At 31.0% G+C, this 12,162-nt stretch overlaps 1 protein-coding gene across 1 annotated transcript; it reads left to right on the top strand.

The window, feature by feature from the left end:
* Nucleotides 1-5,477: 5,477 nt before the first annotated feature.
* Nucleotides 5,478-8,834, top strand: LOC146920552 (growth-regulating factor 5-like). Its single transcript, XM_085713979.1, has 3 exons — nt 5,478-5,878; nt 5,968-6,382; nt 8,120-8,834. The coding sequence occupies exons 1-3, from the start codon at nt 5,698-5,700 to the stop codon at nt 8,517-8,519; spliced, it is 996 nt and encodes a 331-aa protein (XP_085570105.1). The 5' UTR covers nt 5,478-5,697; the 3' UTR covers nt 8,520-8,834.
* Nucleotides 8,835-12,162: the final 3,328 nt, after the last annotated feature.

Here is a 12,162-nt window from a genome sequence, read left to right as displayed (position 1 = left end):
GTAAAGTAAAGTTTAGATAGTTTGATCTTAGTCGAACGACTAGATTCGCTCTCACTACAAGATTGCATGTGGTTTCGACTGCATATAATATGGATTTTTAATGGCATGTGTTAAGAACTTATATAAATTTTGTGTTAAAAATCGTGCATTAAAAAAATTGAGTCAATTATAACTTATTTCATTTCATTTAAGATAATAGAACTTATAAGCAGTCCAATGAGGAGGAGGGTAAAAGATAACAAGGCTAGACTGAAATATACTCTTTAGGTTGAGTAAGAGTGACTTTATTAGTTTATCTATAGATGAAAGTTGGATTGTAACTAGCATTAGAGAACAAACGAGAGCTACATTTATATAATAAAGTTTGTAGTTTATTCTTATATTTACAACCATTTAGCATAATATTCACAACAGTTTGACTATCAATTCAAAAATGACATGTTCGGAGTCTTTATTTACTGCGAACTTAAGTGATAATTGAAGTGTAGTAGTCTCACATTGTACAACTAAATTTATGGAAGGGAAACAAACATAATGAGATTGAACAAGGTAACCTGAGCTATCACAAAAGCATATACCTACGTCGAATCTAACGTTGGTTGAGAAAGTGTGTGTTTGGTTCAGCTTTGAATATAATTGATTCTGACAAAATTGATTCTGATAGAATTGATTCTGACAGAATTGATTCTGACAGAATTGATTTATGTTTGGATACAATTATCTATGTGTTTGGTATAGCTTTTTCCCAACCAAAACCACGGCAGCACAGATACCAAAGCAATTCTGCCGTGAAAAAGCAGAAGCTCCAAATTGAAGCTTTAGCCAAAACGCCGTTTTTCTTGCTTCCACCAGTATACCAAACAGGCACTATGTAGAATTGATTAAACAAACTGATTTGTGTTTGGATACAATTATGTAGAATTGCTTTTGAATGTATAATTACTAAAATAGACATAGCTAAAGGAGAATTGATAAAGAAGGAGAATTGATAAAGAGCAATAAAGGAAAATAATAGGTTGTAATAATAAAATATAATATTTACTGTTTATAATTGATTCTAGAAAAGCTAGAAGCTAGGATTTGTCGCTTCATGGAGAATTGCTTTTGGAGGATAAAAACAATTCTAAAAAGCCAAACCAAACATGTTGTTTTTGGCTAGAATTGCTTTTGGCACTGTAGAGAATTGCTTTTGACTGGGCAGAAGCTGAACCAAACAGGCCCAAAATCACAAAATCCATGTTGCATTTTAACCAATTATGATATGGTTTCATGCACGATAAAATTTGAGGGAGTTCATGAGAATCTTCAAGTGTTTGATTACTAATCTCCAACATAATCCAATTTAAGGTTGCAAAGTGGCAGAAACATTCACATGATTTTGTTTCTGAATACATGTGTTACGACTACACCGTATACTACATAAGATGACAAAAAAATAAAGCTTGAGTATCATAATCATGACATGCAAGAATAGGAAAAATAACACCATAAAAGTTTATATGCGCGTGTAAGTGTTGCTCGATTTTGTTTCATAACTTCACTTCTTTCCAACGATTAATAGTGCACACAACCAGGAAAGGTATGCAACTCATCTTCAACAACTTTGCCATACATCACACAGTCCGTTTGACGTGGAATTTCTCTTTAATGAAGTTTTAATGAGTGCATTCAACTTTTTTCAATACATAATATCTACTTTAGGTTCCTTAACACGGCCCTAAAATTAATTTTGAAACTTACGTTATGGACAAGTCTTTTGTCATAAAAAAAATGCTATAGACATCTTTTGTTGTGCAAGGTAATGATATATTTTAAAGAAAATATTTATATACTGTTTTATTTTATTTTATGGAATGATATATTTTTTTTTCATATAAAAAGATATTAATATTAAATAGGGACGATTCTTGGGAAAGAATATTTTTAACAAATACTATCATGAATGAAATAAGAAAAACTTGCCCAAAGTATGTATATTAAAAAAATATAATTGATCACATTTAATTTATGAAAATACATTTCAAATCGTGGAGTATAATAGTTCTTTTTATCTATGATTGTATGTGACGACAATGAAAGCAAATGTATCATTTTCAATCAACGTGGAGGTTATTGGTGTTGGTTGAAAATATATATGTTGAAGAAGTCCTACATTGCGTAGAATTGTAAAAGGAGAGGTATATCAGACTATGTATAGACTTTAATTCCTCATTACAAGATGCACTAATCATAAACACTTTAAGTTTATATCTGTCTTTTTTCTTTCTCTTATACTCTCACGTTAGAGTCTTGTGAGAGATGGGTAAGATATTTGCTTTAGAGAGTGAGGGTGTACTGGGTTCGTGTGGTGGTTGAAGGTAGTCTACATGCTTTAACAATTTTTACATAATATTATTCTTTGATTGTTATTAGGCAATGATCATAGTTTTTTCTCCGCTTTAAAGTTTCCACATTATATTCTTATGTTCTTTTATTTTTCTCTATGTTTGTTTTTCCCAACTAAAAACATAAAAATAAATATTCCTACTCCCGACTTATACACAAAAATTCTTATGAAGATATACAACACTTACATTGATCAAACTACTTAAAAACTGAAAATGACAATATCATTAATTAATCATATAAATTTGGGATGATTCTACCTACCACAAGATGATATACTTGAGAAACATGATTTAGATGAATAACAATATTAAAATTTATATGCATTAATGTATTAATCTGTATTTTACTTTATCAGTGATAAACTTCACTCAAAACTTACACACATAATAGTAAAGTTATGCGTTCAAACTCAGATGAAAGTGTCTAACTTAATAAAGTTGATTACCAATTAATTTGTTTTTGCTAGATGGTCTATTATTTATGGGAAATGATAGATACACTGACAAAATGTATCAAGAAAATTTTCAGACAGTGTATTTGCTAACACTTTTTCTTAATTACACATCATTACCTCCCTTGATTTCCGGCAAATATCAAATTTAATTGGCTGAGACCTTTTGTTAATAATTTCTTGATAAAAACTCTCTAGATAAATAACAATACTCTTTATTTGTTTATTTTTTAATAAAAGGGGCTACTTACCTATAAAGCATACTCCAAGCCGAAAAAAAAAAAGAAGAAGCAATATTTGATATATAAAAAAAGCTGAAGAAAGCTAAACCAATTTTTGGCGAGACTGTTTGCAACCGTATTGACTTCCCTATAAGCATGTTTCCCGATTCATCGTAGATGTTACAAATATTTTTTATAAGATACTTGTGGGTATGAGTATCAGTGTATCCCTCATGCATCAGCTTAATCATAATCTTTGAGTCTACACTTGGATATTCCTAAAACCTATACTCCAAGCAATCTTCAACCAGTGTATAATCCCTCAAATTTAAGCTTCTGGAACAAAACCAAATACAAAGCTTCCATCTTTGTGTTTAATGCTACAAACCCTCTTATAAGAAACTCCCATTCGATTATAAGAACCACATCATTTTTCCTATCATGCCAAACCAAATCGTGATTCAAAGTAGTTTAAATACTAGAGAAAAGTCTTTGAACTTTGTGAACTAATTTTAAATTATCCAATGTCTCGGACCACACCACGCTAAACCATACATACAACCTTTGTCTTGGATGTTAGCCATTAACCAATCTTGCCAATCTAAGATATCAAAAAAATGAGTCGTGATATGAGGGTTCAACAACTTTTGAAATTGTCTCACCACTCTACAATCACAAAATGCATGCATATGGTCTTCACCACCATTTTGACATAATGGCCACATATCAACATTAGTCATTTTTCTTACGACAACGCTTCTCATTAGTTAGGAGTGAGGCATGACTAAGTTTCCATAACAAACATTGAATTCTATAAGGACCATTTCACTTCCAAGAGATTCATAACTTCATAAGTGGAAGATAAGGAGAAGGAACTATCACTAGTCATACTCCAAACTAAGCAATCATCACCACTTGATGGACAAGGAGGCATCAAAGTATTAATTACTTCTGTTACATGATGAGGCAACCAATTCTTAATATCACGAAGTCTCCAATTTCCTACAACATCAACATAATTAGCCAACTGTTCTATTAACTTCAAGCATATAGGCACTTGACTTTCCACACAAGATAACAATGGAAGATCATTATGGCTCCATTTATCATTCCAAAATTCCACCAAATATCCATATCCAAGTCTCCATGTTGTTGACTTTAGAAACTCGTCTCAAGTCAAGTTCTTAAAAAATACTAATAGACTAGACCACATACTACAATTACTCGAGGCTTAAATTTAAGTAAAGCATTATTAGAGATGCCTATTTTTTTCATAATGATAATAACAGTTCATGTAGATGTGTAATTTGTCGGCTCAAAATCTTATCCTTGTAGTTAGATGTGGTAATATGTCTGTCTTCATCAACTTAATTCAGTAGGTAAAGACAATACATAATATATGTAAGGTTCGGGGTTTGAACTCCGACTACCACAAAAAAATGGTAATATATCCGACCAATTTATAAGGATCTACGGTCTCATATATGTCAAGATCAGTAAGACTTTTTACAAACAATGCAAACTAAGATTTTTTTTAAAGTCTATTTAGCTAAAAATGTCAAACCACATAAAAAAGTCTTAGGTCCATCAGATAGACCTATTTAAATAAATACAAAGAATATATATTAGTAACATTATAAATTTTACACTTAAGATTAAATTATAAATTTGTTAACTTTTTTTAATAATTTAAACATATTAGTCAATATTAGTTTTTCGCAAATTTAAATATATTTTTATAAAATAGAATTGAAATATAATATTATATATATATATGTATGTGTGTGTGAGTTCTCTAAAATGTTATGTTAAATATTGAAATGAAGTTTAATTTCATTGTTATATTAGTTAATCGATCTATTTTTGTTATCTTATTCAATGTTCCAATGACACTTTTTAACATTTTTCTTTATTTAAATATGTTCATATAAAATAGATTTTTAAACAAACTAATAAATCATGTTAGATTTAAAAAAACTAGACCTGGATGTAAAAAATAAGTTTATAACAATCTACAAATCAGACTTATGTCTAAAATTATTTGAAAGGCTAAACTTAAACTTTACAAGTAACTCGACAAAGTCTATTCTCAACTCTAAATCTTTTAAAAGATTTAAAACAAAAACTCACACAATAAATACAAAAGGTATTACAACTTCTTTCGTGCAATATAAACATATCATAAAAGTTGTTATGATATTTGTTCAAATATCATTGCTCTTTTCTCTTTAAGCAACATCTATCATCTAATTGTACTTGCAAAAATTAATATTTCACTTGAATCACTTCTACCTACAAAGATCAGAAAATTTGTCCAAGAAAAAAACTACAAAAGATCACAATTTTCCTTGAAATTAAATATTAAAATAATAACAATATTATAATAATATAATTAATAATAGCCTCCTTAATTCACCACCAATTCCTTTTCCATTACCAATGATGGCTCAACTGGTTTCCTCCAAGGTAAGCTCCCCACCCTTTCCTCCTCCCTCACCACCATCACAACCTCCGTCTCTGTAATTTCTCTCTATAATCTCTCTCTAACTCTAATGCAATTTTTCCTCTTCTAGATTCAATCCTTCTTCTTCATCATCTTCACAACATCATCACCTTAAAAACCCCAAAAACAAAAACATGAGCATTCAACAACCGCCGTTGATGTGGTCACCAACTCATCCACCGTTCACAGTCTCCCAATGGCAAGAGCTAGAACATCAAGCTCTCATCTTCAAGTATCTCAAAGCTGGTTTATCTGTTCCTCCTGACCTCCTTTTACCTATTCGGAAAAGTCTTCAATTCATGTCTCATCCATCTCGTAAGAACCCAACAACGTTAATCTTCCTTATTTTGTCTCTATTTTGATTTACAACTATAAAGTTTTGATTTTTGTGATTTTTGTTTCAGTGGGTTATTATGGAAAAAAAATTGACCCAGAACCAGGTAGGTGTAGAAGAACAGATGGCAAAAAATGGAGATGTGCTAGGGATGCACATCCTGATTCTAAGTACTGTGACCGTCATATGATTCGACGTCGTTACCGTTCAAGAAAGCCTGTGGAATCTTCTTCTTCTTCTTGTTCACAATCTTCATCTTCAGTTTCAGTTTCTACTACTAGTACTACTTCACAGCAACTTGGTGCTGGTGGTTCTAGTGGAAGTACTAGTACTGTTTCTGCTTCTGTTACTGCTGCTTCAACTTTTCATACACTTCCTTTGCATACAAATGGTACTCGTGAAGGTTTAAGTTTCAATCTTGGGAACACCATGCCCCACATGGACCCTATGCTTCTTCCTCTTCAGGGTTCTAAGAAACCTTATAGGTATGTTTCTTTTTTTTATTCATTTTGTTTCTTTTGTTTTCAATAAGGCAACACTTTCTTCTTTTGTATAACCCTCTTGTTCGGGGGGAGGGACCTTAGTAATCCAGAGTTTGGCCGGGAGGTAAGTAAAGTCTGGCAAAAAAATTGTTTCACTTAGAATTTGCTGTTTTTTTTGTTGTTTATCTGTGTGTGTTCAATGTTTGTGTATTTGTGTTTTGGGGTGTTTTGCCTTGTGGGGTTTTGAGGAAATGATTGCCATGATTTCTTGTGAAGAGTTATTATTGTTGTTCTTTCCTTTTTGTTTACACAATTGATTTTATATCTTTATGTTAGATGGAAAACATGGTAGTTGTGATGTTAAGTTACATAACATGTGATGTGGATCCTTATCATGTGTGTGTGGGGTGAGATTTGAGAGTAAGGTGCAAGTCATCTGGCCATAGTTTTGGAGTTAGGCTTGTACTTTATATTGTTTTGACAAAGTTATACTTTATTTTATTCAACTTGGTTTGTGTGAATATGAAAGAATGCAGAAATAATTACTTAATCGGGTTTGGCATTGGTAAAAGATTTTGTGGATTGAATTGCCTTTTTGATGGTCATTTGAAATCATGACTTGGTATTCTGGGTTTTTACTTGTTCAAATATTTTGTTGAAATCCTTTTCACATTATTTATTCGATACCTGGTCATTGTTCGCCTTTTTAGATGTGAGTGAACTAAGAGGGCATGATTTGATAAGATTGGAAATCAAGGGAATTATGGATGATTGTATAACTGAAACAATAACAAGAGAACTGATTTTTTGTGTGTGATAGAGTTAAAGCAATTAAGGAGAGGTAATTTCATTGTAGTCCACTAACCGACATTTGTCTTTAGTCTTAACCCTCCGGTTCCCAAGAGAAGAGGCTCTGGTAGTCCGGAGTTTGGTCATAACTAACCAACGTCTAACTAGCATCTAACTGCTGCCTGCTACTTGATGATTATCCAGAAAGGGTGGTTCATAGCTTTGAGCTGGTATTATGGGATAACATGTTGAAGAAATTTGGAAATGTGCCATTTCATTTTATATCTATTTGGTGATATGATTTTTTAATTCTAGGCCATCAATTAGATGTCGTCATCTAATTGTTATTTGATGTCTTTCTTCTTCCTCCTACTTGCATTCTTGTTTGACTGTTTATTCTTTACTTTTAAATGGAACGCATTGTAGTCTTGGCTACAACTACATAAGTGTTCAATGCGATCTAACAAGGCTACACACTGTAGTCTTGTCATAGTTGTTTTTTTTTCCTTTTCCTGGTCCATCAATGGACATTGTCATTGATACTATGTAGATGGCTATGAAATGAACATGCTGTAGTGGGAAATTTTGTTTTGTTTTTTAAATTTAAAAAAGAAAAAAAGAGAAATGGATTAAACATTATAGCAGGAGTTGTGTTTTGGTAATTTGAAATAAATGATTTTACTTTTTATAAGGAATTTGTAGGATCTGAGGTATGAAATGGATATTAATATTTTTATGAAGGTGGATTACTGAAGCATCTAAACTGCCTTAAGCCTTAATGATTCAACTCAATTCATGGCTACATGGCCTCGGTCTTAAACATCAGGATCCACATGTAGTCTTTTGCAATTTTTTTCTCAAGTATTTTAGAAGTTGTTGGTAATTTTCTATCATGCACACAAGTGAAATAAACGTACCATCATGATGTTAACTGAACACACTCAATAATAGGTTTGGACTGAACTCGGAAGCAGAGGAGAACAACCTCTTACAGAAGGATCTAGGAACTGTGAAGTATCAAGGTTATGACTTCACTTCAGATGGGATGTGGTATAATAACATGTCTCAGATTTCATCAAACACTGTTTCAGAATCAAGGAATTGTTCTTCCATGGTTGACAACTACAACTTCCAACAGCGAACAACAAGAGAACCTGAGCTGTTTAACCTCGACGCTGCAAGATCCAAGGAAATTGTCTTTAACGGCCAGCTAGGTAGTTTGAAACAGGAATATCAATCCTCTCAGTCTCTCTTCAGTGACTGGCAGTGGAAGAAAGATTTAGCCTCCTCTGCAATGGAGTATAGGCCAAGCAAGGATTTTAACACCAATCCAGATGTCAATGTTGATTGAAATGCTGCTACTTTATGAAAGCTTGCAATAAGTGATTTTATCCTATGAAGTCTTTTCAACATCATGGTTTAATTTCCAAGCTTCAATTTTCCTACTGTTCACTTGAAGGAGGAGTGATTATGCTTTCTATTTACACGTAAACTTTGTAATATTTGATTGTGTTTTTCCTTTTTCTTGATTTGTTGCATTTAGTTTGAATATTGTCTGTCTTTTATGATCAAAGTCTTGTGATTGTTAGACACATGGTGTGATGTGTGGTATTTGAGTATTCTGAGACAAGTAGTTAAAAAAAATGATGGTTAATTATTGCATGAATGATTGTGAATGAGTAGTACTAACATTCTAGTACAGGTTTTGTGGATCTTTGATGGCTGAAAGTAGAGAGGCAAATGGTGTTTTTTTGCATTGGATTTTAGGTGGTTAAGATGGCAGTGAAGTGGTGCTTTCATATCATATCTACATGGTTGGTTCAGGGATTATAAATGAGAAGTACAGTGGTTGTTGGATTATTAATGTTTCAACTTTGGAGTTTGAGTTTTTCGAGGATTAAAGGCGGTGTTAATGAGGTTTTCTAACCACATTTCTTCTTGTTTTTTGTTCTTTACTCTTTTCTTGTCTTCGTAGAATTTATTTTTTAAACTATATTTATCTCTTTCAATTTATTTTCAAAGAGAAGCCAAACAAGCATAAATATTTCTACAAAGAAAGATTAGTATTTTGTTTTGTATGATAATTCATTCATTTAAGTTTATTACTCCCTCCGTCCCGGAATAACTGACCCATTTTCTAAAAAAAAGTGTTCCAAAATAACTGACCCATTTCAATTTTCAATACAACTTTCATCATTCCCAATACAATATAACACTAAATAATACTACTTTTATCATTCCCAATACAATATATTCTACTTTCCCCTTTATTTATACATTTTTCCTAATCTGTGTGGAAAACCAAGGTAGGTCAATTATACCGGGACGGAGGTAGTACATGCAAACAAAGAAATGTTTAATATATGATAATAATATTTTTTAAAAATTAATACTAGTATTCTTCTTTACTAAGCATGTTTTACTTTATTTATTTCTCATTAAAAAATGTTTCTGTTTTGTTTGTGGTTTCTGACATGACATCAGCTATGTGTTCATGGTGACACACGTTAACGTATTGTTGGATGATGGTGCCACAGCCACATTGATTTGCCACATCAATGTAGCCACGTGGTATTATAGCTCCAATTGATGCCACATCTTTACTTCAGTGCGATACTTCTTGCTTGTTATGATAACATCTGATGGGTGATTATCACGGTGATGGTGAAAAAAGTCTACTAAGAAACATAAAGTATGTTTATAAGGTGTGTGTTTGATCTGCTAAAAAGTACTATATATCGGATAGAATATCATAATATTGAATAACTTAACATAAGATAAAATAATATATGATAAGTTTTTGATATTGAATAATTATTTTAGTATTTTAGGCAATTCGTATTTGAGACAAAAATTGTGTTGTGGTTTTAAGATAAACAAATAATTTTAGTTTTTGTCCTTTTTCTTCTTCTCCCGTTTCTCATGTCTCTAAAATATTTTACATTCAAGAGCACCGTTTCACTGAACACATTCAATTGAATAGAAACATTAGAGAAATTATCATTATGGATATTGCTTTGAAGGCTCTAAGAAGAGTAATGATTACTTGCTAGAAATCACAGTTCACTGGTAAATAGAATCTCCATACAACTCACACACAATATGGACACAATATTGTCGAATTACAATTAATACATATTTTTGTATTCAGAGAAAGGGAAAATAATCCTCCCTTACCATCTCTCTCTCATGTTCCTCATCATGTGGTGATTTCAACCAACCACTGTAGAGGATCCAAATCCGGCGTATTCAGTGGGTAAAGTGACAAGTGCTATAGTTGTTATCCATGCAAATAATGAGTTTGGGTAAACATGGGACGAGTACTATAGTAGTACTCAGGGATGGACATGCATGTTGTTCAGCACTGCCTTGTTGCTGATTTTTTTCCAATCATTTGTGTGCCAGTACTAGTCAAAAATTGAAGGTTTTTTTATTTTATTTTTATTTCAACTTCAATTTAACTTATACGATGGTTGTGCATGCCTCCAACTTCAAGTCGTCCGATTTTAGCCGACTCGAGTTGGCCCATCAAGCTTTAGTTTGACTACATTTTAACTGTTTTGTAGGTGTAGCTCAATTGATAGCTATCAGAGACAATATTTACATAAATCAATGTTTGAATCATAAATTTCTAAACTTTTTCACACTTGAAACGAGTGAATCTAATCAATACACTACTTAAAAAAAAAAAACTGATTCCTTGACTATAGTAACCATCCATTTTGTTATAGATGAACTATAAGAACAGAAGTACCCACAAAAAAAAGTTTTATGAGGAAAAAGAAAAAAAAATTATGCTTGTGTATTAAAAAAATAATATAAATTTATTTTTTTTAATTTTTCTTTTAATTCTAGTAATATTTTTTATTTTATTTTTAGTCCTCTAAGTATATTTAATTATATAAAAATGCTAACGAGTATCCCCATGACACTCTTTAAGGATTTTAAATTGTAAATTTTTATAAAAAAAAAATTATGTATTTAATGCATTGAAAATTGAAGTATTTAATTTTTTTAAAGATTTTTTTTCAATTTAAAATCCTTAAAGAATACTCCAGAGGTACTCGTAGCAAAATCTTTTATTTTTTTAACCAATCATTTTCTCTCATCTAAATAATTTATTTCTATCATTTATTCTTTCCATAGATACACTAAAATCATCAACCTCCAAAGTCACTAAAATCCCAAAAAACGGGACTTCAATTTCATATGATAGTACTTAAAACGTAAGTGTAACAAGTAATACAAATAAAATTCCTTAAAAAAAATAATAATACAAATAAAATATTGACATGAGACACCATCGTTCATCATCCTACATAGAAAATGTTTTTTTTGAGGGAATCCTACATAGAAAATGTTTTTTTTTTTTTTTTTTGAAGAATACATAGAAAATGTTAACGCTTCTATGTTTGTCATGTTGACATACACTTGTATGGTTATAAGGTTTTGCACATAAGATTTAATTTAGTCACACACAAAAATGATAAAGGTAGAAAGAGAAAATAAAAAAATACAAGTGCAATGATATTGTAGTCCAACAGTTATATATATTTTTGTGTGTATGTTCAAATTATTAGGAAGAGAAAATATATTTTTTTGAAAGAGAAAATAATCAAAAGTAGCAACATTTTATTGAAAATCAACAATTATTTATTAAAAAGTTATATATTAAATATGAAATGCACAAATTTTAATATAAATATATTTTTTTTGAATTTTTTAACACGTGCAAATTTGTACGTAATAAAATACTCTTTTGAAATAATTAATTTATATATATATATATATATATATATATATATATATATATATATATATATATATGGGTTTTGCTAGAAGACACCTTTTGTGAAGGTGTCTTTTAGCAAGTTACTCTATGAGCATTTGCGAAAAGACACCAACTTACTTTTATGAAGGTGTCTTTTAGCAAAGTTATAACTAAAAAGTGAAAATCACACCTTGAGGTGTGACTTGCTAAAAGACACCACCAA

Source organism: Medicago sativa, chromosome 5 (genome assembly GCF_051527215.1).
Source record: "Medicago sativa cultivar Bolivia chromosome 5, Bolivia_mono, whole genome shotgun sequence".
NCBI classification, from domain to species: Eukaryota; Viridiplantae; Streptophyta; class Magnoliopsida; order Fabales; family Fabaceae; genus Medicago; species Medicago sativa.
The sequence above is the reverse complement of the archived record's forward strand: the minus strand, read 5'-3'. Positions and strand labels throughout refer to the sequence as shown.

What these genes read in the sequence shown, in the direction of transcription:
- LOC146920552 (XM_085713979.1), top strand. Translation starts at nt 5,698, where the DNA reads ATGAGCATTCAACAACCGCCGTTGATGTGGTCACCAACTCATCCACCG. An exon ending in ATTCATGTCTCATCCATCTC is followed by an intron (nt 5,879 to 5,967) that starts GTAAGAACCCAA and finishes TTTTTGTTTCAG; the next exon opens with TGGGTTATTATGGAAAAAAA. An exon ending in GGTTCTAAGAAACCTTATAG is followed by an intron (nt 6,383 to 8,119) that starts GTATGTTTCTTT and finishes ACTCAATAATAG; the next exon opens with GTTTGGACTGAACTCGGAAG.